We start from the raw sequence: 27496 nt of genomic DNA, 5'->3' as shown, positions 1-27496 counted from the left end.
TCATTTTCTCTTTCACCTCTCAGAAAATATATATAAAAAAAATAAAAAAAGAGGAATAGAAAGCTCTTCTGGAGATGCTTTCCCCAAGATTTTGAAAAGAAAAGATGAAATGCCAATATGTCTGTGCTGCTCAGCAATCTCTGAGCAATGAGGGTGAAAGAAAAGGATGGTGACTCCCTGGCCAAGGAAGTAAAGTAAAATCCAGTTTCAGGCAGGAGGTCACAGGAGCTGCTCCCATGTTTGGAATGAGGCTTCCTCAGTTTCCTGCAGGGCACAAATCCAGAAAACCCCTCATGTGGAAGGGAAACACCAGCATGGGAGAGCAACCAAAGCCCAGGGGGGCTCAGGACATCTGTGGCAGGCTCCAGGGTGTGATAGATGAGCAATGCCACGGCTGACTCTCACTATCAAAAGGTAAATATCATGGATATATGTTAAGTTTTATAGACTTGCAATTATGTTTTACCTCCCTGTGCTGTTATCAGGGGGTGGCCTGGGTTTGGGACATTTGGGAGGACATTTGATTTGTCACTATGGCAGCACCTGACCTCCAATCAAGATTTAAGGAAGTAAAACTCCTTCACTGGACAGTAAAGAAGGAGTCAATGGACAGAACTGAAGGGTTAAAAGGTGAAACCTCCATTGTGTGGATGAGCACATGGTGGGGAAAATCCTCTGCTGCCAGCACTGTAATATTTTCTCTATTCAGTCTTCTGTTGTATTTTTTGGATAAGGTTTTAAGAAACCTTTGAAGTTTTTGGGAAGTGAGGATCATTTCTCACCAGGGTCTGTCCACCTCCATTCCTGCACTCCCTGGCTGAACCAGAACAGCAAATCCCCTCATCCCAAGCCTCTCTCCCAAAGCAGGTGTCTGGTAGCTCATTCCATAAGCACAACCTCAACAGATCGTCCCTGACCTCCTTCTCACAATGGGCTTGACCACTTGAGCCAAAACTTTCCAGAGGGACTTGGCCAGGGAAGTTTCCACTCCTACAATTCCATCAGAGCTCAGCGTTACACGTTTCTCTTTCCAGCTGCTGATGGGGAGCACCAGCTCCTCCACTCCAATTCCTGCCCTGCAGAGCCAGCCAGGCACCAGCATCGCTTAAAAGAGGTTTTCACAATAAATTAATGAAAAAAAGATTTTTTTTTCACTAATAGTGTGAGGAAAAAGCCTTGGACCAGCTGGTCCAGGAACCACGAGCTGCTGTCATGCATGGGAGGGAAAGGAGCCAAACACAGAGGTGACAGGAAAGAGGGAAAACAAATCTGTGCAGTCAAAACCATTTCTGAGGGAGTTTGTCAAGCCGGGAAGTGAAAAGCACAGCAGAAGAGTTTCTCCTGGCTCCTCAGATGCTCCGAGACAGAGCCTGTAATTTCTCTGCTGCGTTTGGTTATTTAAGTGGGGACTCAGTGTGGAGGCAGAATCCATAAGCAGAGCTGACAGCCAGTGGGTAAACCTCAGAGAGAGGCACTGCCTGCCGTGCCCCCGGCTCTCAGAGGTGTTTAAAGCTGTTTAAAAGGGCTTCTAAAGCTGCTCAAGACAGACAGAGCAGCAGCAAAGAAGAGCTGAGCATTCCCATTTACAGAGGGCTCCTCTGGTTTGCTCAGAACTGATCGCTTTGGTTAACACTACAGCACAAACGAGGGGAGGAAAATCCACAAAAATATCAATGGCACATTGAAATTTCTTCACATTATCCTTAAAATACACAGAACCCCTGAGGCTCTCCTGGCAGATGCTGTGCATGCAGCCCCTGGCTGCTGCCATCCTCCCCATTAAAAACATCAATGTCCATGGGTAAGACAGAGCTGGTGCAAAACAATGAGTTATTTACAGAAAGTGTGTGAGAAAGTTTCTTACAAGAATGTAAACATCAGAAAGCTTAGAAAATCTTAAAAAAATCAGGGTGACAGTGTGGTATCTCCAAAACTGGGTTTGGGACATTTGGTTTGTCACTGTGGCAGTACCTGACCTCCAACCAAGATTTAAGGAAGTAAAATTCCATCACTGGGCAGAACTTTGGGAAGGGCTGAAGGGTTAAAAGGTGAAACCTCCATTCTGTGGATGAGCACATGGTGGGAAAAAAAAATCCATTGCTCCCACTGCCATAATATTTTCTCTATTCAGTCTTCTGTTGCGATTTTGATAAGGTTTTAATAAACATTTAAATTTTTTTGGAAGTGAGGATCATTTCTCACACTGCCAAAATCACTGATGCGCCTTAACATTGCTGCAGTGCCTCCAAACCTGCCTGGAAAAAAAGGGAAGAATCACAAAATGCTCATCCCTGGGCAATTCCCTGACCAGCAGCACCCCAGGTAATTTCTCCCTGCCTGCTCCAGCTGGGATCCAGCAATTCCTGCCTTCCCTTCACTACAAACCCCTGGCACCATGGAGAACATGGAGAATTTTCAAAAACTGAAAGGGCCTTTTGTCTGGGAAGGAATAGACTGCCCCAGCATGAAAGAGGGAAGTAAATAAAATCAAATAAAACACCCAGGAGATAAGAAAAGGAGCAGGTGTAAAAGGAGAGGTTTGGGTCTGTTAAGACATTTCTGGTGAAAAAAGGGTTCCAGCACTTAAAAAAAAAACATCCTTAAAAATAATTTCCTCTCCAAACTGCCTGGGTGCCTCATAATTACCAAGAATGATCACAGACCCATTCATTTGATCCTAAAATTAATACATCATGTTCGGAACCATATAGCAATAATTTATCACAAGATTTATGAAACTTGTACTTTTTTTCCTAATGAGTTTTATGCAAATTCTGCTCCATCCATTGTTTTCACCCTTTTTTTTTTTTTTAATAAAAAAAGTTCCCTTGCAGAAGCTGCTCTGTCAGAAAGTCTCATTGACTTTTATTGATATCTGTCCTTCTCTCCTTATCCCTACAACAGGAAAGGGAAGGAGAGGAGCTCAGCCTGGATGGGATCCTGTTCCCACCAGCTGAACAAACCATTCAAAACATTAATTTTAAAGGGAATTAACTGGTGGTTCACTCACACCTTTGTCTGTGAAGGGTCAGAGAACAAGAAGAGCAGCAGGGAATTGGGAAATTAAAGTATTTACACTTCCCAGAACAGAAAGTCTATGTTTGGGAAGCTTGGAGAATAAATACAAAAGGTGGGAGGGAGGGAAGCATTAGCACTGAGCATCATGGGGTCACAAAGGGGGAAATCCCACGGGATTAATTTAATTTTTTATGGCAGAGCTGTAGATGCACAAGATGTCCTATCAACTCAGGTCTAGCACCTCACAAATCCTGAATTTTCCTGAAGAGAGGACAATCGTTAGGAGCACAGCCAAGATGGTCCAAAAGAGGCAGGACCACTTCCAATTCAAGCAGGAAAATGTATTTCATTCCTGAGCACTGCCAAATGGAAATCAGACTGTGATCTGCAGCAGTACCCACACCCCTCCCAGCAGGCTGGGGAAGGGGAATCCAGGAAAAACCCTAAATATCAGGGGAATCCTGGAAAAAACCCTAAATATCAGGGGAATCCTGGGAAAAACCCCCAATATCGGGGGAATCCTGGGAAAAACCCCCAATATCGGGGGAATCCTGGAAAAACCCCCAATATCAGGGGAATCCTGGAAAAAACCCCAAATATCATGGGGATCCCGGAAAAACCTTAAATATCAGGGGAATCTTGGAAAAAACCCCAAATGTCAGGAGAATCCTGGAAAAAACCCCAAATGTCAGGAGAATCCTGGAAAAAACCCCAAATGTCAGGAGAATCCTGGAAAATACCCTAAATATCAGAGGAATCCTGGAAAAAACCCCAAGGGGGAATCCTGGAAAAACCCCAAATATCAGAGGAATCCTGGAAAAACCCCAAATATCGGGGGAACCCTGGAAAAACCCCAAATATGAGGGGAACCCTGGAAAAACCCCAAATATGAGGGGAACCCTGGAAAATATCAGGGGAATCCTGGAAAATATCCTAAATATCAGGGGAATCCTGGAAAAACCCTAAATATCACGGGAATCCTGGAAAAACCCCAAATATCGAGGGAATCCTGGAAAAACCCCAAATATCAGGGGAATCCAGGAAAGCCTGGCTAATGCAGCCTGGATTAACACATCTGACACAAAGTTGAAACCCTAAATCCATACAATATCCTTTTCTAATTAACTTTGGAAACCATGAACAGCCCAGAAAGAATAAGGGGTGTTGCTTTTGTTCCTTCCTGTCTTCTTCCCAGCTCCCTCCTAAAATGTTCATTTTTTAAACTAACTTAGACCTTCTACCCAATTCCCTCCAAAAATCTTCATTTTTTAAACTAACTTACTGCTACTTTCTACTCCAAAAATCTTCCTTTTTAAACGAACCTAGACCTTCTATCCAACTCCCTCCAAAAATGTTCATTTTTAAACTAACTAGACCTTTTATCCAACTCCCTCTAAAAATGTTCATATTTTTAACTAATTTAGACCTTCTACCCAATTCCTTCCAAAAATCTTCGTTTTTTAAACAAACTTAGACCTTTTACCCAACTTCCTCCAAAAATCTTCGTTTTTTAAACTAACTTAAGACTTTCTACACAACTTCCTCCAAAAATCTTCGTTTTTTAAATGAACCTAGACCTTCTACCCAACTCCCTCCAAAAATGTTCATTTTTTAACTAATTTAGGCCAAAGGAAACCCTGTCACAGGTCTCAGCTTGGGAAAACAGAGGCACACACCCACTGCCAGCTCCCCCTGAGTACAGAAAACAAGAGGGCAGGGACCAGAAGATGCAGCCCTTGAGCTCAGTGCTTCTCTTTGGCCTTATCTCACTTTCTAGAAAAAAACCACCAGGGCAAACAGGAGAGGAGCAGAACCCCAGAAATGGATTTAATGAGGTGCTTTGCTACTTGGTGTAAATAAATGATTTATGAGTAAGGCGACACGTGCGGGGTTTTGCATTTTAGCCAGGTGAGGTAACGTAGCTCCGCGTTAATTAGAAAAGAGAAGCTGTTCTGCAATTAATATGAGGTGGGAGATAAAGCTCATTAGGTTGCAGCGCCCAAGGAGAAGGTCTGCCAGGACTGCTGGACACCTCTGGGGTGTCAGACACCCCCAGAACTGTCAGGCAGGCACATCAGCAATGCTAATGGAGAACTCACAGGATGCTGTGGGCTCCTAGGGACTTGTAAAAGGCCTTCTAACCCAAACCTCCTGCCAAGGGACACCTTCAGCCAGAGCAGGCTCCTCAGAGCCTTGTCCAACCTGGCCTAGGGATGAAGCACTAAAACAAGATGCCCTACTGTCAAAAAATCCCTGCTTACACTTAATTTAAATCAATTCTCTTCCAGCTTAAAGCCATTACCCCTTTTCCCATTGCAACAGGCCCTGCTGAAAGCCCCTCTGCTGAACTCCACCAGCAGCCCTGCCAAGCTGAGGAGCTGATCAATGTGAATGGAGGAGAGAGGAAAAAAAAAACCACCAAGAAAAAGCCAACAACAAAATAAACATGTCAGCAAATTCCACTTGTGCGAGGGAAGGGGATTCATTCATGTCTCGTTTGAAATCTCATCTGTGCCTCACAAAAGCTGAGCCATCCCCCCCAAAGCTCTCAATCTCACGGGGAATACAAACCCTCCTCGTGCGACAGCTTCTGCCCAGCTGCTCTGCTCTCTGAATGGCTCAGGGGAACAAAAATCCAGCCATGCTCAGCCCAAATAGCACAGGGCGCTTTGCTCCAAAGTTGGATCGGGTACCAGCATCCCAGTCTCTGAGAGGAAGAGTGGATTTGCCTTTACAAGCAAGCTGTGGTAGATAATACTAGCACTGCTGGTAGGTAAAACTAGCACTGGGAGATAACAGAAACAATGGGGAGGGTTCCACTGATTGATGAATGGAAAAGGGTATTTGCTTTTACAAATAAACTTTAGGTTTGCTGATCAATGAAATTAGACATTGAAAGGTGAAAGAAGCAATGAGGAAGAAAACTGCTTAAATTCAATAAGAATTAAAAATTAAAAGGGAGGGGTGTACATTAGAGGGAAATCTTTGGGATCAGGTGTTCTGGGAAGTCTGTGCCTCTCAAGTAGCTCAGAAATGGGGAAAGAGAGAAGGGAAATGTGGCCGGGAAATTGGGATAAAAAGGAGGCTGCGTCCTCCAAAAATTTGAGAGATCCTAGGGGAATGCCCCATGGCCTCTGCCTGTATTCAAATAAAACCAAAAAAAGAACTCCTCTGTCTCCTTTTTGGACATAAACCTCTGGTGTTTGTGGATTAATTTTCCTTACACCCCCAAGGCGCAGGAAATGGAGCCAGCGGTCAGGTTTTGTCTGCAGATCTCAGCTCCACGAGTGAACCGGCCTTGGGCTGTCACCGTAACTCTCTGAGGTTTCAAAACATGCACTGGGTGATGAATTCTGCCTCGTTATAATGGAGGTGCAGTGAAATCCCTTCCTGATTTATCTCTCCTGAGCTGAGTTAGTACCTCCTGATCTCCAAGATATGGCTGCAGTAAAAGCAGGGCTTGAGCAAGGGGGCAGGAATCAGAAACCCAAGGCAGCCAGTTTTGGAAAGGTTACATTTCTTCTTCCTGTTGTCATCTTATCACAGGGGTTCCATACCATCGTCTCCTTATCACAAAAGTTCCATACCTGCTTGGTGTTTCTCGTGGGCATCTCCTCAGAGCACTGACTCTTTCTCCTTCACAAAGGAACCAACTGACTCCAGTTCCCTTCTCAACACCACCCCACTCTTCTATAGCGTCTTTGTCTCACTGGGTACAGCTGTGGCCTGTTAAAGTCAGGCCTGCTCCTAATCTTGGATAATTGGCCCAGCTGCCACTCCTTAGGGGTAAGATTACTTTCTACACGTTCTTTCTTTTCTTACATTCTATCCCCCTACATCTTCCTCCTTGCATCATAGGGTCGTGGCACGATTTGAGCTGCAAGGGACCTTACAGACCACTTTGTTCCAGGGACACCTTCCACAATCCCAAATTGCTCCAAGCCCTGCCCAGCCTTGCTTTGGACACTTCCAGGGATGGGGCAGCCACAATGAAAGCAACAAAACCTTTGAGAGAACCAAGAGGGCCTTGGAAGGCTCTCCTCAAAGGTGGCAAACACGTGCAGCCCATCAACCCAACTCCTCCGGGCACAACCCCGCTCCTGGGGCTGGCGACACCTCAGACAGAGAATTTCCTCCTGTGCCTCCCTGTTTGTCCCTCTGAAATGCCACAGAGGAGGTGGGGGGACCCTTGGCAGGTGGTGTGTGAGGCAGGAGCTTATCTGCAGCCCCGCCAGGGCACGCAGTAAATTGCCTGTTGATGAATGAGGCTATTTAGGAGCCGCTGGTTATTAATGAGGCCGACGTGCAGAGACATTGAAGAGCAGCCCCACGTCCTGTTGTCCCCTCCCTGTGAGTAATGGAGCACCTCAGCTACAGGGCTCCACAACCAGCTTGGCCTGTTCCAACAGCAGGAACAAAACAGGGCCCAGAGAAATGGATGGGGAGCACTGCACTGGTGATAAAGCCAAACTCCTCTGGGAGAGTCAGGCAAACCTCCAGTCTTTGGATGGAATTAAATCTAACCCAGTGACCAAGGCTCTCCCACTCATCCCTGTGAGCTCCCACCAGCCTCATACAGCTCCCAGCCTCTGGTCCTGTGCAGCAAACCCAGCCCAAAACCAGGGAGAAGCCAAAGCCCAGCAGCCTGAGCTGCGAGCAGCCGCGGTCCAGCCGTACTCACAACCTGGAGCACAGCAGGGCTGATCTCTGCTGCAGCCCAGGAGGCTTTCACAGGGCCATTGCCTCACTCTGCACGTCACAGATGTCTAAACACGGCCAAGAGGACAATGAGTGAGAAATAAAGAGGCTGTTTATTGCAAGAGGAAACCTTGGAACAGAGCTCCACAGTGGCTGGCGGGAGAGCAAGGCAGAGCGTGCGAGCACACAGCTGTAAACTTGTTTCTGAGTTAATACACCCACGAGTGTTTTTTCTTTTCCTATGAAAGCACACTCTTCTGCAAACAAACATCTGGAGAGCTCTGTTACAGCTGGACCATTATCCCCAGTGGCTGGAGCATTCAATTAATTTAGCCTTTCTCATTTGCGAGTTGTCTGCAAATAGACTCGGCTTTGCAGGAATCTATTTGTTATTTGAATATATCCAGTGAATGGTTTATTAAAAACATATTTCAGGCCCAGGATTTCTCACTAATTGCTCCTACAACTGTCGCTCTGAGTGCTGGCAACTGGCAGCTCACCCCACAGAAATGGTCACCGTGGTCAGGTGGGAATGCCTTTGCATTTTGATGGAATGTAATCTGCCTCTGGAAAGAGCTTTCTGAGGGGTTGTGGAGGCACCTGCACAAAAACACATCCACACACAAACACACAGCATCCAGCCTGCCTCAGCTTCCCAAAAAAAAAGCACTCAACTGTCATAGACATCTTTTATGAAAAATCCTTTCCTTAGGATTTTTCCTCCTGAGGAGCTGAGAGGCCTCGGGAACAAAATGTAAACAATGATTATCTGCTGCTGTGGAATGCAACAGGTGCATCTGTGATTGGCCTCATGTGGTTGTTTCTAATTAATGGCAAATCACAGCCCAGCTGTCTCAGACTCTAAAGAGACACAAGCTTTTGTTATACATTCCATTCTTTACCTTTCTGTTCAAGCCTTCTGATGAAATCCTTTCTTCTATTCTTTTAGTATAGTTTTAATATAATATATATCATAAAATAATAAATCAAGCCTTCCGAAACATGGAGTCAGATCCTCGTCTCTTCCCTCAACCAAAAACCCCTGAGAACACCATCACAAACGTTTACTTTTTTCTTCCCCCCACTATTTCTCACTGGACAGGCTTTTTATTAATATGGGTGCAAACATTTTCTCACAGAATAGATTGATTTTTATTCTCATGATCCTTTTCTCACAGGAACTTCTCAGGCTAGTTGCTAGCTTAGCTGAAATAGCAAGGTCTAATTTTATAAGGCTTTTCTAAAGTTTTACATATATGAAACAGTGCAGAAACTGTCACAGAGAGAACAAGAGCAGGGTTGAACACCAGAATTAATTGACTTTAGGCAGAACACCAATGAAATAATCTCTCGGTCACTTCCACAGCAAGAATCCATGGGGCTCCTGATTCAGGATGCTCCCTGCCCAGGTGCCCCCTCTGTCTCAGAGCTTCAGGAATCATTTCCTGCAGAGTTTGACCACAGCAGCAAGAGAGAGCAGGGTGAAAGGGAGGCAGTGAAGGGTTATTTCCAAGACTGATGCAATCCCTTGGGTGTGCAACGAGCCCAGACTCCTCCTGCACAGGGTGCTACAAACTGTGGGTTATGCAGTGCCTGTGACATGTCTGAAATCACAAATCCTCCTACAGGAGCAGCTCAGACAAGGGGAAACGGCTTTAAAATGCCAGAGGGCAAGGCTGGATGGGATATTGGGAAGAAATTCTTCCCTGGCACAGGCTGCCCAGAGAAGCTGTGGCTGCCCCTGGATCCCTGGAAGTGCCCAAGGCCAGGTTGGAGCAGCCTGGGATAGTGGATTCCTGCTTGGAATATGAGATGTCCTAACCCAAACCATTTCAGGATTCTATGATTCCCCTGGCCAAGGTGACCTGTGAGAGCCTGGCTGCTCTTTCTGCAGGCTGGGTCAGAGCTGCAAGGGGTGGCTGAGCCTGCACACCCCTCCTTACACAGCGTCCACATCAGCCAGTGCTCAAAAAAACCTCTCTCAGTCACATGGAAAAGCAAATCACATTTAAAAATAAAAAAGCCTGCACACCCCTCCTCACCTGGTGTCCACATCAGCCAGTGCTCAAAAAAAACCTCCCTCGGTCACATGGAAAAGCAAATCACATCTAAAAATCCAAACTGAACACAAAATTCCACGCTCAATCCCAGCTGCTGGCTTGTTTGAAAGCAAAAAGAAAGCAATCACTGAGGTTTCACAGACTGTTCTAAAAGTGGAAATTTATGAAGAGGAGAGTGATCCAGTAAGCCCCAGTTTTAGGCTTTTTTTTTCTTTCAGTTGCTCAGAGTGAAGACTTTCAGAGCTTCTCTTTCCCCTGAAGCCCTGATTGAGGGAGAAAAGGGTATGGACCACCAAACTCAGCATCTCCCTGCTACATGCACACAGATGTCACACACATCCATTTTTTTCCAGCCCTTTTGGAACAGCAGCTCCAACCCCTGTGCAAACCCAGCCTCTTGTAGAGCTGAACCTTCCCTGCGCTGTTGAACCATTTCTTGGATGAAGAAAACCCTCCCTTACTCTTTCCACCCAAAACCACCACAGACACTTCCATGCCGTGTTGCTTTGTGAGCTGCCATCAGGAAGAAATGCACCTTTTTTCCCTCCTTCCCATTAAAAGAGAGCCATTCTTCTTATTTAAAAAAAAAAAAAAACCCTTTTTAAAAAGTTGTCCTTTATTCTAGCCATTGTCCTTGGCAGGATGCAGATACCCTGGCCTAGTAACTCCCATAAATTCCTCAAATTTGGGCTGAGATTGTATCTGTGGTTATTAAACAGCGATAATAAACCTTATCAATCAAGAGTGAATGCAAAAGGAATAAGGGAAGGATTTTCCTGGGAGTGAAAGTGCAAGAAATTCATAACCAACTTAATACCTGTACCAATAAGAGATACTCATGAAGAATCTACTTTAAAACCAGTTTGACTCTTTCCATAAGAAAAAAAAAAAAAAGAGAAGAAAAGAGAGACCCTGGGGGTCTCCATCACCCCAGATATTTCTCATACAAAACCCCTGCTTCTCTTTCAGCTCCACCTCCACCTGAGACATAAATCCCAGGTTCCTCAGGTTTTGGGATGGCTGTGGGATGAGACATATATTTTATATATTTATAAACATCCATTTATATGTATTTTTTGTATAATAATATATTATATAATATATATTTATAATCTTTATATACTATATAATATCATATATATTTATAATATATTATATATATTATATATTTTTGTATAATAATGTATTATAAAAGAAATACTTATATTCTATAATAAATAGAATTATAAATAATAATTATATATTTATTTTGAATTATATATAATAAATATATATATTTATAATTATATATATAATAAATATATCTTTTTAGAATTCTAAATAATAAATATTTATAAATTTTATATTATATATTATATATTATAATATTTATAGATATAAAAAATCTGTAAAAAATAAATTATAAATAATAATTATTAATCTTTATATATTCTCCCCTCCCACTGAGGCTGATGACAGACACAGGAGGAGCTGCTGAGGAATAACAAGTCCAGACATTTAAGGCTGCATTGAGTCTTGGAGCAGGCAGAGGGAAAACACCTTCCAGGAGCTGCTGTGGGCTGGATGGCAATTCCAGGCCAGCAGCTACATGAAAAAAAAAAATAAAATAAACCTGCCCAAAGCAGGATTAGCTGGGCAGCTGGAGAACAAACCTGGAGGCACAGCCCACCATGGACATGGATGAGAACCAGGACCACGAGCAGCTCCCACCTGAACCCCAAACCTTGCGATGCCCCAAAAGGATGCTCTGGGATCAGCTGCTTTCCAGGAGAGGCTCTTCTCTGCCAAGCCCATTTCTCAAGGCCCCAGACACCCCAAAAAGGAGGGTGTTGTTCGGGAAGATCCCCTGGATGAGGCAAGAGCTCTCCTGCAAGGCATCAGGACGGGCTGGTGGTGCACGTGCTGCTGGCAGAACAGATCAATTCCGACAGGGAAGGCTCCTGGGGTTTACACTCAGGGCACCACCGGTGAATAAAACCAGTGAATCATTTATTCAGTCAATTCCAGCCATCCCTAACCACGAGCTGTCTGACAGCAGCCCACAGATTTCTCTGGGGTATTCTTATTTAAGGCAATAATCCCTGTGGATAATTCTGAGACTCCAGCTTGTTTAGAAAGCTCAGACTATAAAGATGTCTCAGAGATGTTTCACATGTTCACTGTGCCCTTTCTCCCCTTGTCTGAGCCATCAGACCAAGTTTACAAGCCAAACAGGGATAATTCCAAATCAGGAATTTGCTTTCTCTTGGCACTCTTGGCAACATCCACGGAATGCTCTGTGGTGGTGTTCACAGGGGTCCCAGGACGAGGGAAGAGATGAGAATCTTGACTCCATGTTTCAGAAGGCTGATTTCTTTTTTTATGATATATATTATATTAAAAGAAAATGATATATTAAAACGATACGAAAAGAATAGAAGAAAGGATTTCATCAGAATGAAAAGAAAGGAATGGAATGATAGTAAAATCTTGTGACTGACCACAATCCAGACAGCTGGACTGTGATTGGCCATTAATTATAAACAACCAAGATGCACCAATCACAGATGCACCTGTTGCATTCCACAGCAGCAGATATTTATTGCTTTTCTTTTCCTCTGAGGCTTCTCAGCTTCTCAGGAGAAAAAAATCCTAGCAAAAGGGTTTTTCATGAAATATGTCTGTGACAATGCTCCTGCCTGTGACCTGCGTGGGAAGACGACCTGCACAGCACCAAAGATATCTGCAGGCAAAAAATTCACCCCCCACAAACATTTGCAACACTTGTCCAGCTTGTCCCAGGATCAGAGAAAAGAGAAAGACCCCCTAAAGTGAGTCACAAGACTATGGATGGTGACAGACTCCCTGCTTCACTCTTTGGTGCCTTCCAGGCTGATTTGAGTGGGTGAAAGGTGTGGAAAGGAACAGGGATAATAAAACACACGATAAATTCTGAAATTAAAGTTTCAAGAGCAAACACTCCACTCCAGCTTCCCCTTCAGGACAACAGGCATCCTTTTCTCTCCCAAAACTTCCCTTGCACATCCTTCCAAGCTCTGTTTCCCTCCCCTCACTGCAGCCAACACCTGCTGCACAGTGCATCTCCCCATCCCCGCCTTCCCAAAGCATTCCTGTGCTCCACACACATCTTGCCACGTCCCTGCAGACAGAAAACACCCAGGTGACAAACACATGTTGGGCCAGGAGGAAAGGGGGGAGCAGAGGGGAGGCAGATCTGCAGGCTCTGATCCCAGGCGCCTGACCCCCTCCTCTCCCTCGTTATGGATGAGGGAAATTAGCTGTGACACTCATTAGCTGCAGCTCCTAATTAGTGAAAATTAATATTGGTTTTGATAGAAGTGTTGGCTGAAGCTCTCCCAGGCAAAGGCATTATTGACCTTGTTATCCTGTTCAATAGCAAGTTACAGCGCAGAAACTGCTGCTCGTGGAGCCGACAGATTGCAGCTGCCTCCCACCCTCCACAGCTCCCTTCCCCTTCCCTACCAGCTCCAAGAGACACATCCAGCCCCTGCCAGAGCACCCTCAGCCCCATGGGCACCTGCACCCATGCCTGGCAGCATCCCAAGCCTCCCCATCCCTGTCTGCACCCCAAAATCCCAAGCCCCCTCTGACTGATGGCCCCAAGTCCTCCATGTCCCAACAAACTGCAGACCCAGCAGAGGAATTGCTCCCCACCACCTCAGCTCACAGAAGAAATAAAGAGGAAGAGCTGCAGGGCAATTAAAAGGAGTGGCCATTTAATAAGGAAAGGAATAGGGGCAGCATTCCTTGACCTCTGGGATTCCCCACCCTTGGAGCTGGGGAATCCCGTGGTGGCAAAGCACCAGGCACCAGCAAACAAAAGGAAAACATTTGCTACCAAAGTTATGCATAAAAACCCCAGCACAGTGCATCATTCACACATTAATAACAATAAAGATGTCAGGCTGCCAGATAAGAAGTTAATCTCTTTCAGAGCACAATTAAGGATGCCATTATCCAACCACCTGGGGCCACTCGCGCACGGATTCATGGAAAGCAGGGATGAGCCCTGCCAAGCAAAGCAGCTGCCCTGTCACCCCCCCAACCCCAAATATTGACCTTGCACCTTGTTCAAAAGAGGCTGTGTGCAGATCCATGACAGGAAAACTTCTTTTAAAGAGCATTTTCCACTCCTGGGAGCAGCATCCCAGTGAAAGCTGTCCCTGTGCCTGCCTGGACAGCAGCACTGGCTGCAGGATACACCAAGAGCAAACCCAGAATTTGCTGGTCTTGGGGTGAACTTCTACTTCTGGGGCTGGAGGGGGAATTACCACCACTGGATTCCAGATTCCAGCTGATTTTACAGTGGAATTGTGCCTACACCAAGCACAGCAATTTTGGCTTTTGAGATGAGCTGACCAGCAAAATAAAAATAAAATTACAGCCGCAACTTACAACCTGAAATGCAAAATCAAGCTCCTGGTTTTAAATCCATGGAGGCCTCCCCTCTCTCCTAAGAGACATTTTCCCACCTGTACCTGCCAGAAACTGCCTGTGGAGCATCCCAGCCCCAGTGAAACTCATTCTCCTGCCGCTGTTCTGTATGGTGCCTGTAATTTTCATGGCTCCACCAGATCACCCTGTTGCATTGTCCTGAAGCCAGCTTGGAATTATTTTTTCCCCCCCATACAGAGCCTCAATTTCTGACCCTTTCAGGGGAAAGCAGGTGGGCAACAACTTGTGGATGGTGCTCTCTGCAAGCCCTCACTCCTCGCCCTGAGCCTGATGGGAGCAAAATTTTTCCAAGGCAAAGAACAAGTTGCAAATCCTGGGAAATGGGTTTTTTTGGGGGGGGGGTTGTTTTTGTGGGTTTTTTTGGTTTATTTTTGGGGTTTTTTTTTTTTTTTGGTTTTGGGTTTTTTGTTTGTTTGTTTGTTTGTTTGTTTGGGGTTTTTTTGTTTGGTTTGGTTTTTTGTTTGGTTTTTTTGGGTTTTTCTGGTGGGTTTTTTGGGGGTTTTTGGGGGGTTTGTTTTTGTTTTGGGGTTTTTTTTTTGTTTGTTTGTCTGGTTTTGGGGTTTTTTTATTATTATTGTTTTTCCCCCACCCTTCATGTCCCTAGGAAAGCTGCTGGCAGAGACGTGGAGGCAGGATGGTGCTTTTCTGTGTGTTCCCCTCACTTCTTGCCTCACCACACAGCAGTGCTCCTTGGCAGGGAAATGCTGCTTCATCCAGCAGGATGTGTTTAATTTGATGCTGCTGTCATGTGGGAAAAGGTGCATTTCCAGAGCTGGGCTTTTCTGCAGTGCTGGTACTTATTTTACAGTCTTCTGCCACATCTTATTCCTTCCCCTCTATTTCCCAAAATCATTAGTAACAACCATTAATCTCTGCCTGGGAGGATGCTCCTCGTTTCTCTCCATACCCCAAATTGTTCATCTCCCTTGGACTTTCTGTATTTCAAAATCTTTTTCTCCCCCCTCCTCTACTTTTCAAATTAACGGCTTGAAACCAAAACAGCAGAACGAGCAAAGCCACCACATCACTGTTTATGAAAGGATATTATGTTCCACGACACCAGCTCTCACCTCGAAGCTAATAATCAATTAGAAAGGGAAAATAAAAAGGTTTCTCCAGATCCAGGTACCAAATCACCCCCCTAATTGCTCACAGGCAGCAAGACAACCTCTGTGATACAATACCAGAGCAGGCACCTGACAAAGCCATGCAGATGAATGGAATAAAATTGAGTTACTAACCATTAAATGTCAAGTGGTTGAAATCTTTCCCCCTCGTGTACCCAGCAATATTAATAAATCTTTAAGAGAGGGAGCTCACAGAGCTTTTTTCACTGCCCTGACCAGCGCTGCAAACGGAGCAGATGTTTTCAGAGTTGTCCAACAAAGCTTCCTTTCCCCCCTCCCTGAGTGGTTACAGTTAATTCAAAAACCATCACTGCACCTGTGAAAAATGCATATTTTATGATTGCATTTCTGCAAATATTAAAATGAATATTATATGTGCTATGTTAGAAAGTTATGCTGTATTAATTTTCTTAAGTAGTGTGTTAAATATAATTTTAGGCTATAACATAATGTTAAAATAGAAACTATGCTATGTAAGACACATTTTTAAAAGAGAGGAATGAGATAGCAGCCACAGAACATCTAAATATTTCAGAGAAAAAGAATTTATTGCTCATTTATTAAAAAAAAAAAAAACTTCTTCCTGCCTTGCTCAGCCCTGAAGATGCTGTCAGGATTCAGAGGAAGAAGTTGACACTGAAAGTTTTCTTCACTAGCCCGAAAATTCTATAAAGAGTCATTGAGGATGTCATGGAAAGGGAACTTCAAGGGTTGAAAGGGAGCTTCAAAATTGTTTTTTCCACCCTCTGCCATGGTCAGGGACACCTTCCACAATCCCAGGCTGCTCCAAGCCCCTCCAACCTGGCCTTGGACACTGCCAGGGATCCAGGGGCAGATCCAGACTGCAGAGACCTCAGACGTGCCAACATTAGAAGCACAGGGTAAAGGAGTTAGGGTTAGGGTTTTATCCCTTCTTTTTTAAGCTCTCACCACCCAGATACATCAAGTTTCTGATCTGGCAAAACACACAAGTATGTTCACCACTGTTTGCAAGCAGGGTTTTTTTTTTTTTCCTGATTTTTCACAGCTCACCTTCCCCACTAAAAATAAAATTATGAGTGTGTGCAAATGCAAGCGTTTCCCTCCAGAACAGGGAACGACCCTTGGCTAATAGAATACCTCCACAAAGATACACACTCACACACACAAAAATAAATATATAAATATATAAAATATACATAAATATATAAAAATATATAAATATATAAAATATATAAATATATATAATATAAAAATATATATAAATATATAAAATATATAAAATATAAAAATATATAAAATATAAATATATAAAATATAAAAAATAATATATAAAAATATAAAACTATAAAAATATATCTTCATATATATAAATATCTAAATATATTATATATAAATATAAAATATATTATATATAAATATAAAATATATTATATATAAATATAAAATTATATATTATACATAAATATATATACATATGTCTCCTAGCTTGAATATACACAATATACACATACATATCCATACATATGTGCTTTCCCCTCCCTCCTGTGGTTTTTTTTTCCTTTGTTAAGCCTGCCTTACTGCTCTTTATCAGTTTTGCCACCCATGTTAATGCCTCCAATCCGCCTGGAAAGGCCAATTTTCCTGAGCTGGGGCAGTGCTCACATCCAAGCCCAGGCATTGCAGAGTGACAAGGACCAGGGCACAGCCAGCCCTGTGCAGATAATTAATGCTGCTAAAGCCATCCCAGACATAAAAAACCACCCCAGCCCTCATTACCCAACTCCCACATCTTTCTCCCTCTCCCTGGAAAGGGCTTGGCCCCCGTGCCACGGCTCAAAAGGTGCTGAGATCAAACCTCTGGGTGGTTTGATGGGGAGCAAGGTTACCCGGGCATGTTAATGAGTCCATTTTGCAAATATGCTTTCTTCCTTCTCCCTCTTCCCCTTCTTCAACATGAGCATTTAATGTTACTGCCTATTAGCAAAGCAGATATGAAAGTTTAAGTGATTGATGAAGTGATTAATTTAATGATGCAGGGTTAAGGGTTTGGGTGGGAGTGGGGTGCTTTTTTTTCCTTTTTTTTTTTTTTTTAAACCTTAAGTTTCCTGATGTTGGGAATAACTAATTTTCTAGCCTTAAGTTTTCATTAAAGATGCTGTACTTTCTGCAGCTCAACAAGTAATATCATCAATGGGCCCTCAAATGACAGATAAAGGGAGAGCTGAGATCCCCTCCCTGAGCTCTCCTCAAATATTTCTGCTCATTAGGGCCCTCAGCACGCTTAGAAACGAGGCTGCTCCTCTGGAGAGCTCTCAAGAACCCTGAAAATTCAGTTTTAGGCAGCAAACAGCCATTGGGGGATGGATAAACACTGAAGAGGGAGACGAGGTGGCCACAGCCTCCCTTAGTGAAGGGGAATCTCAGCAATGGCCACGAGGAAGGCTCAAAACCAGGCAATCTCCCCCCAGCCAGAGCCTGGCACATCCTCCCTCTGGAATTACCCTTCCTAAAAGGCCAAACCAATCCTTCCTGCACCCCACAGCTGTTTGCTCCCTGGGCAAACCACCCACCTGTGATGGTGTTCACAGGGGTCTGAGGATGAGGATGAGGGAAGAGACGAGGATCTGACTCCATGTTTCAGAAGTCTGATTTATTATTTTATGATATATATTACATTAAAACTATACTAAAAGAATAGAAGAAAGCATTCCATCAGAAGGCTAGCTAAGAATAGAATAGGAAGGAATGATAACAAAGGCTTGTGGCTTGGCTCTCTGTCCGAACCAGCTGGGCTGTGATTGGCCATTAATTACAAACATCCACATGATACCAATCACAGATGCACCTGTTGCATTCCACAGCAGCAGATAACCATTGTTTGCATTTTGTTCCTGAGGCCTCTCAGCTTCTCAGGAGCAAAAATCCTAAGGAAAGGGTTTTCCATAAAAGATGTCTGCGACACCCACCCAGCAAACCAAGCAGTTTAGGGTCCTCCAGAGCTTGCCAGCTCACCTTATCTCTGTCAGATAAACAACAAAAGCAGCTTTGTGGGGTTGTTTTTTACCATTATGAGCCACAATCTCCCGTGTCAGTGCCAACACACCTGGTCCCCAGGTTCTGTATCCAGCTACAGACCAAGTGCCACCAGGCTCTAGTGGCCCTGCCCTGCTCAGATGACACAGTCATCCATTCAAAGCTGGCCCCACACCCTGTGCATGGATGTGAAAAATGCCTATTTTATGATTGGCTTTTCACAAATATTCAAATGAATATTATATGTGTCATGTTAGAAAGTTATGCTGTTATAATTTTCTTAAGTAGTGTGTTAAATATAGTTTTAGATTATAACAAAAGGTTAAAACAGAAACTATGCTATGTAAGATACCTTTTTTAAGACAGTAAACCAAAATAGCAAAATAGCAGCCAAAATAGCAGCCACAAAACCTAAATCTTTCAAAAAAAAAAAATTTATTGCTCTCTTATCAAATTCAGCCCTGAAGAGGCCATTAAGGTAAAAAAAATTGACACTGACCAAATAAATCCTTTGTTAGAATAAAATTTGTAGATTGTATATGAAGGATATTAATATGCAGCTGGCTATCGCTTTTAAGGGTTAATCCTCTGTTAATGCAGGTCCTTTTTTGGGCTTATTTTTGCCCAGAAAGAGGTACCCAAACTATCCATAACTCCTTGTTTTTATTATCTTGTATTGTCCTAAATTCTAATCATCCAAATTTGTATCACTCTAATTATATTACTATTTTTATAACCATGTTATTATTATTAAACTTTTAAAAACAAATATTTAGTTGAGTTTTTCACAATGGATCTCCAGCTCTGAAACAAATTAATCAGCCCAGAAGCAGGCAGGGATCAGAGAGCCAGCATCTTTTTTTTGTCTTTTTTTTTCCGTCCAGTGATGCATCTGGAGGAGCCTGGGCACAGCTGTGGGATCGGGCAGGTTGAGCCCCTGCTCAGTGCCACACTGATAACCATTATCTCCAGCAGCAGCTTGAGTGGCCCAGCACCCCCAGGGACCTGTGCTGGGTGCCAAAGCAGCTCCCTGTGCAAAAGGCAGCAGTGCTGGAAGGGACGATTGCCTTGGAAAGGACAGGCACAGTGTGGAGGATGGAAGCCTGGACATGAAAATCCTTCTGGGCCACTGTCACAGACATCTTTTATGGAAAATCCTTTCCTTAGGATTTTTCCTCCCGAGAAGCTGAGAGGCCTCAGGAACAAAATGTAAACATTGATTATCTGCTGCTGTGGAATGCAACAGGTGCATCTGTGATTGGTCTCATGTGGTTGTTTCTAATTAATGGCCAATCACAGTCAGCTGGCTCAGACTCTCTGTCCGACACACAAGCCTTTTTACCATTCCATTCCTTTTCTATTCTTAGGTAGCCTTCTGATGAAATCATTTCTTCTATTCTTTCAGTATAGTTTTAATATAATATATATCATAAAATAATAAATCAGCCTTCTGAAACATGGAGCCAACATTCTTGTCTCTTCCCTCATCCTGGGACCCCTGTGAACACCGTCACAGGCCAGTCCTGGCCCAGGACAGAAAATTAAATTAAATCATCCACAAATATGAGAGGGCTGTGCTGCCTCAGATCCACGTGAGGAATCACCCTGCCTGTGGAATACCACGCTCCTCTTTGGTTTTCTAGTGAAATAATTGTGAAATAATGTGATGGTGTTCACAGGGGCTCTTGGATGAGGGAAGAGACGAGGATCTGACTCCATGTTTCAGAAGGCTTGATTTATTATTTTATTATATACATTACAATAAAACTATACTAAAAGAACAGAAGGAAGGATTTCATCAGAAGGCTAGCTAAGAATAGAATAGGAAAGAATGATAACAAAGGTTTGTGGCTCAGGCTCTGTGTCCGAGCCAGCTGACTGTGATTGACCATTAATTAGAAGCATCCAACATGAGACCAATCATAGATGCACCTGTTGCATTCCACAGCAGCAGATAATCAATGTTTACATTTTGTTCCTGAGGCCTCTCAGCTTCTCAGGAGGAAAAATCCTAAGGAAAGGATTTTCCATAAAAGATGTCTGCGACAAAATAGTTGTGAAATAATTGTGTCCCAGCAGGCACAAGGTGTCACACACCAACCTAAACCCTTTAGTGGCCACTGGCCACCAAAGTGTAGCCACTCCTCCATGGTCCTCCACTCCTCTTGGGCTGCAGGGGCACAGTGAGAGCCACAACTCCACGGGCAGCACCTCGTCCAGCCCACTCTGAAGCAGATCTTACAAAGAGCAAGGTTCAGCTCTGCCTATTCAAATTTAGTGCAGAAATATCCTTGACCACAGCGTTCGCCAGCTCAGCAAAAGCTGCACAGAGCAACCATGAAATTCCCTGTCAGCCATCCATCCATCCATCCATCCATCCATCTGCCTTGCTCCCTGAGCATGGTGCACCCCAGGATGGAGACCACAGCCCAGGGCTCCTGGGAGAGCCAGAGGGAAGGAAAAGGGAGCAGCAGGCACAGCCCAGGTCACTGGGCATGGCACCGCTCACTGCTTTTGTCACTGCTCCTGACCTGGCACTTGCTGACTTGGGGCTTCTCCGTGGTCCCAGGGTAATTTGTGGTGCTGAGGCAGCTGCTGGAACCCTGGATGCTGAGAATTTCAGATTTTCTGCGCTCAAAGACCCTCAAGAGAACACTGCATTTGACCTGAGGCTGTAGAGAACGCTTCCAAAACCGACAGAACTGAAGTTATAGGTGTGTAGCTTGAATAGAAGGGTGGTAGAAAACTTAGAGTTTAATGTTTTAGGATATAGTAATATATTTAAAGCTAAGATTGAGATTTTTAGTCCTTCTTCATGAGTTTGAGTAGTAGATTTTTGAGTAGTAGTTTTTTGGGTAGTTTTTTGTAATTAAACAGAAAAATCTGCATTTTTAGACATAAGAGATTAATTGTTGGGTTAAAAATAAAAATAATTTAAGTGTCATTTCTTAATTAAATGGTTTTTCCTTGAAGAAACCTTGTAAAGATAGATAAGGAATTGGTTTTTAGATTGTTAGTAAAATAGTGTAAACTCACAGCTTGTGAGACTGTGATGTAAATAAAAAACTAATAAATGTCTAAATCTAGACACAAAATTCCACCTCAAGCACTTGCAACCCCAATAAAAAGGAAAATAAAGAAAAAAGAGGGAAGGGAAGGGAAGGGAAGGGAAGGGAAGGGAAGGGAAGGGAAGGGAAGGGAAGGGAAGGGAAGGGAAGGGAAGGGAAGGGAAGGGAAGGGAAGAGAAGAGAAGAGAAGAGAAGAGAAGAGAAGAGAAGAGAAGAGAAGAGAAGAGAAGAGAAGGAGAAGAGAAAGAGAAAAGAGAAAAGAAGGAGAAGAGAAAGAGAAAAAGAGAAAAGAGAGAAAAGAGAAGGAGAAAAGAAAGAGAAAAAGAGAAAAGAGAAGAGCCAACATTTAGTGGTGCCCCATGTGAGGAAGGAGCTCACAACCTTCAGAGGCAGCCAAATCTGGGGGACACAGGGCTCACCACTCACAGGAGGCATCCCAGTGAGCTGCTGGGGTGGAGAGCTGACAGCCTCGGCTGCAGACTTTCCTGTCCAGGAGTAAGTAATGGAATCAAACAGCAGCCCAGGCAGGATTCCTGTGGGAGCCCAGCCTTGCCAGCTGCGCCAGCTGCTGTCACCAGCAGGTCCTCAGGGGATGGCCACCCCAGCAGGTTCCCTGTGCCATGCCCTGCTCAGCCCCAGCAGCCTTACAGGGGACACCATCATGGAATCATGGAATGGTTTGGCTGGGAAGGGACCTTAAAGATCACCTGGGTACAACCCCCTGCCACCTCCCACCAAGTGCTCACAGCCCCATGCAGCCTGAGCCAGGATCCAGGCTAAGCCCTCTGCTGGTTTTAAGCAAGGCACGAGTTGCCAAGGCCTGACAGGCAGGAGGGGACACTGTCACTGTCATATTTCCTGAAAAATCCCTTTCATATTTCCTGAAAAATCCCTTCTCTCTCCAGGATTTCTTCTCCTGGGAAGACGAGAAGCCTCAGAGAAAAAACAATATTATCTCATTTGCTTCTCCCTGTTTTGCTGCTTATGAGATTGTTTACCAACAGGAGATTGATTGGTTTCATGTGAATTATTTTAACTTAATGACCAATCACCATCATCTGTGTCAGGCTCTGAGGAGTCAGCCACGAGTTTTTCATTATCATTTTTGTGTAGCCTTCTGTCTATATCCTTTCTGCATTCTTTAGTATAGTTTTAATATAGTTTTTATATAGTTATGGTATATATAGTTTAGTTAGAGTTGTGGTATATACTTGTGGTATATAGTTATATTAGTTATATAGAATATAGTTATAGAATATAGTTATAGGATATAGTTATATAGGATATAGTTATATAGGATATATAGAATATAGTAAAATATAGTTCTAGCATTCTATAATATAATACAATATAACAGAATACAAAATAATAGAATACAATACAATATAATAATAAATCAGCCTTCTGAGAACGTGAAGTCAGATTCCTCCTCTCTCACCTCATCCTGGGGACCTCACAAACCCAACAGGACACGCTGTCCCCACCTGGGTGACCGTGCCCCTGACACAGCGAGGCCTGAGGGCAAGGCCAAGTGCCTGTTATCACCTCCAGTGCAGTGGGTGAAGCGTTTCCCACTCTCCTAAGACAACATTATTCCGAAATGTTCTCGCTAGGATGGAGGGAAGTGGAATTGCACTCGTCTGAACGGCCTCTTTTGTCACGCATTTTGCGAGGCGTCGAGGCATGAAAGCTTTCAGAGCTTGAACCTGGCTGAGTCCAGGCTGGGTGGTTATAAGGCTACTTACAGAGCTGACATGATGGATCATCTTCATTTCCCCACTCCTGTCCTGCTCACAGCAAATCCATTTGCTGGGCAATTAGACTGCAGTCATTACATTATGCTAAGAAGAGGCTCCTTTGGCAGCAGCAGCAGGGACCCTGACCAGGAGGAGCCTGGAGTGCTGCCTGCCCATTCCCAGCTACTGTAAATGCAGGGCTCTGGTGGAGTTTGAGGGGCCCCAGGACGAGGGAAGAGATGAGAATCTTGACTCCATGTTTCAGAAGGCTGATTTATTATTTTATGATATATATTCTATTAAAAGAAAATTATATACTAAAGAAAGAGAAAGGAGACATCAGAAGGCTAGAAAGGAATGAATAATAAAATCTTGTGACTGACCAGAGAGTCTGACACAGCTGGACCATGATTGGCCATCAAGTAGAAAGAATTCACATGAGACCAATCAAAGATGCACCTGCTGGTAAACCATCTCCAGACCACATTGCACAGCCATCAGAAAGTTATTATTTACATTTCTTTTCTGAGGCTTCTCAGGAGAAAAATCCTTGTGAAAAGATTTTCAGAAAATATCACAGTGACACAGGGCCACTGACAAAGGCAGGAATGACGCATCTGACTCCACATTCTCAGAAGATTAATTAATTACTTTATGATACTATATTATATTAAAGAATACTATACTATACTAAAGAACACAGGAAGGATACTTACTGAATGCTAAAAAGATAATAATGAAAACTTGTGACTCTTTCCAGAGTCTTGATACAGCTTGGCCCTGATTGGCCAAAGAGTTAAAACAACTCACAGCAGAATCCAATGGAACAATCACCTGTGGGTAAACAATCTCCAAACACATTCCACATGTGAGCACAGCACAGGAGAAGCAAATGGGGTAAGAATTGTTTTCCTCTTTCTCTGAGGCCTTCTCAGCTTCCTAAGAGACAAATCCTGGGTGAAGGAATTTTTTCAGAGAATGTGAATGCCACACCCAGCTGCTGGCAAATCCTTGTGGCAGCAGGGCCACCTTCCCAGCTCCGGGAAGGTCTGGGATTAAGCAAAATGGGCCTTGGGATGATTCTGCTTGAGGCAAACAGCAGCAGGATGGAGATGGGCAGTCCCTCTCTCCTGCACACTCTTCTCCCATGGGGTTTTATGCAGTCAGTGCTCCCATTTTCCAAGTAAAACACAGGGTGATAGAGCTGCTGGCAGCTGGCATGGCCTCTCCATGTCTTGCCCACGCCACTACAACCCAACCAATCCCCTTCCCTCCTCCTCATCCTTCTCCTCCTCCTCCAATTCCCTCCGCAGAGCTCCCACCTCCAGCTCCCTCTGCACGTGTGTGTGTGTGTGTGTTCCCATTACTTCTGGGTGAAATAACTGACTACAGGGTCAGTCCACCTGAAAATTGCTCTCCCCAGACCTAAATGAAACAGATGGGCATTGATGATGTTTTGGGAGAAATTAATCAGCCTGGACCGGCGGCAGCGCCAGCAGCTCCCTTGGCCCAATCTCGCCTAATGAATTCCGAGCTCTCTGTCTTAATAGCTCCTGACAAGACTAATTTACTCTTGTAAGTGATTAGAGGGGGAATGATCTCTTAATTGTTGCTTAAGATCCCTTTTGGCATGGCAGGCAGCAGGCAGGGAGCTGCTGCTTTGGAGGGAGGGGATGCTGCAGGGAGGGATGGGCGCTCAAACAGACCTCAAAAAATACAATTTTTTTTTTTTCCCCAGGAAACAGGTACCACACAGTTCTGCTCCTCACACTCAGCATCTCAGAAAGGTCTTTCTAGATGCTACATTTATTTTTTTTTTAAAGTTAATAAAGCTTAACTCAGAAAACACCTACCAACAGCAGGAAGCACAGAAACAACTGTGTGTGTCAACACTTCCCAGGCTGACATTTCCCTCCGGAAACAAAATCTCAAGGTGCCAATATTCTTAAGAGTCAATTATATACATGCACATGGTGCAATACAAAGTTTAAAAAAAAAAGAAAATTCAACTGCCAAAGTAATTCCAAGAACGACTTGACTCGCATAATGTCTCATGGAAAGCAGGCTGGAGGAAATCTCCCTATTTTCTGACAGAATAGGAGTTCAGTCCAATTCCCATGAGGGATTTCAGGCTCAAGTGCTTGGAGAGCAGGGTGCTCCGTGAGGAAGCATTTCCATGAAGCTGTTCCCAGGCAGCCCCAGGGCCTGTCCTGAGGGTGAGCTCAGCCACCACGCTGCACCATCCACCCAAACCAGGACTCCCCATCCTGCCTGACTGCTCAGACACCACCCCAAATCCCACCACGCTGCACCATCCACCCAAACCAGGACTCCACATCCTGCCTGCTTGCTCAGACACCACCCCAAATCCCACAGGGGTCACCAATTCCTGGCCAAGGGCGCCCTAGAAGGGGCAGAAGGCTCAGCTGAGCAGTCTCTGGAGATGTCCCCAGACCCTCAGCAGCTCCAAAGGGGATGTGGGTGCAGAGCCCTCCCTTCAGGAAGGTGCTGCTTGGGCTGCAGGTGGGAAAGGGACCTCCAGAGGCTCCATCCAGCCTCACAATCAATTCCTCCCCCATTAAAGGGCAGTCAGGAGCCCTGATTGAAGACCACAAGTTTAATGGACTGAGAGCCTGGGTCGATTTCTGCATTTACTAAAAACCAATCTCCAGCTAAAGAAAGCAAGGAAAGGAAAGCTCCATCTGTCAATCAAAAGAAAAACATTCCTCTTCCATACTTTTCCACGGGGTGGTGGCAGCCAGTGCCCGTCCCACTTACCCACAGGTGTGTCCTCGTTGATCAGCAGGTAGGTGTCAAAGAAGTAGTTGATGAAGTAGGGCAGGCGATTGCCCTGACCTGGGAAGAGGACAGAAACAAGGAGTTATTTCCAAGTTAATACCAGTATTGGAATGTGCCTGGGCTCTTCTGGCCCTTGCTGCTTCACCAAAGGTAGCAGCTGTGGTGGTTTCACCTCAGAGACACCTTTGGCTGGCTGGATGCTGCAGCTGGCGCTTGGGACCAGTCCAGGCAAGCAGGAGCTCAGGTTTACCTCTGGCGGAGAGGCTTCAAGGCAAGGTGAAGGAAAGGAGTTGGTTCTGCTGGAGGGTTTGGATCCAGAGCTTTATTCCTGGCTCACAGGCCTCTGAATCCAGCAACAGCTCCAACAGAACCACAAACCCCAAGGTTGCTGTGTCTTTTAACCCCAGGGAGAGGGGGAGGGAAGGGGCAGGGATCCCACCAACCAGGTAAGGGGGGGGGAAGTCTCAGGGGACAAATGACACCTGGATGGCCCAATGTCCCCAGGGCTGAGTGGCATCTTTTGAACTTTGCCAATCACACATGCCCTTTATGGAATGCCAGGATTGAGGGACAGCATTCAGCAAGGGGGCAAGGGAGGGGAAGGGAGAGGTGATTGGCACACCTGGGGAAACAGCCGGGATACTGAGACAGGCTATTACATCACACTGCAACATTTCCCAAGGCTGGGAAGGGCTTGGGAATGCTCACAGGGGGGGCACTTCCCTCCACCAGCCTTTCTGGATTTGGTATTTTCCAAAAGGCAGAGGGGAGGGGGAAAGCCGACAGCACAGGGACCGGGAGCATCAATTACTGCTTTAGCCCACGGTTAATATCTTTGCTTTGCTCCCACAGCTGGGAGCCTTTTGCCTTGTCAGGCACCCCAGCACAGCCCCGTGCTCCTTCCCTGTGCCATCCCCGGGCTGCCTTTCCCTCTAATTGCCTCCTTTCACCTCTAATCACCGGGCTCACTCCTCTCCACTCCCTCTCCGAGCCTGCCCCTGGCCCGCAGCCTCATTAGGGGACAGAGCCAAGTGCAGAGCACGTAGGAGAGTGACAAAGGCAGGGAAAGAGGCAGCCAGGAAGGATCTGCTGCGGGGAGAGAGGTGCAGGGAAAGGAAATCACTCAGTGATTTCCCAGGAAGGTTTGGTGGGGCGTGCTCAGCATCCCAGGAAAGCAGAACAGACCAAACCTCAGCAGCCTCTTGGCCTGCCCAGCTCCCAAGGGAAGGAGATGCTCCTGAGACCTTCCAAGCACAGCTCCCAGGTGTGCATCCCACCAAACCAGCTCCTGGGGATGGGGGAGCAGCCTGGGCTCCCCCAGGGCTCCCTCTGTAACAAGACAAGGATTTCTCAGCACTGCCCTCTTTCCTGAGGCACCAGGGTGGTTAAACACCCTGAGAAATGGGAGAGCACTGGAGGCAGCACTGTTGCAAAGGCACATTTAAATCCCAGCCTCTGGAGCTAAGCACCTGGAAAGAAAGATAAAAAGGAACCTGACA

The 27496-nt window shown here is 44.9% G+C and overlaps 1 protein-coding gene across 1 annotated transcript in view; it reads right to left on the bottom strand.

Moving 5' to 3' along the window:
- The window catches only part of CDH23 (cadherin related 23), a 202492-nt gene that overhangs the window by 171124 nt on the left and 3872 nt on the right, over positions 1–27496 (bottom strand). Inside the window, 1 exon segment of the mRNA XM_030951192.1 lies at positions 25977–26054. Coding sequence (XP_030807052.1) covers positions 25977–26054 — 78 coding nt within the window.

The sequence above is a fragment of the Camarhynchus parvulus genome, chromosome 6 (assembly GCF_901933205.1).
Source record: "Camarhynchus parvulus chromosome 6, STF_HiC, whole genome shotgun sequence".
NCBI lineage: Eukaryota > Metazoa > Chordata > Aves > Passeriformes > Thraupidae > Camarhynchus > Camarhynchus parvulus.
The sequence above is the reverse complement of the archived record's forward strand: the minus strand, read 5'-3'. Positions and strand labels throughout refer to the sequence as shown.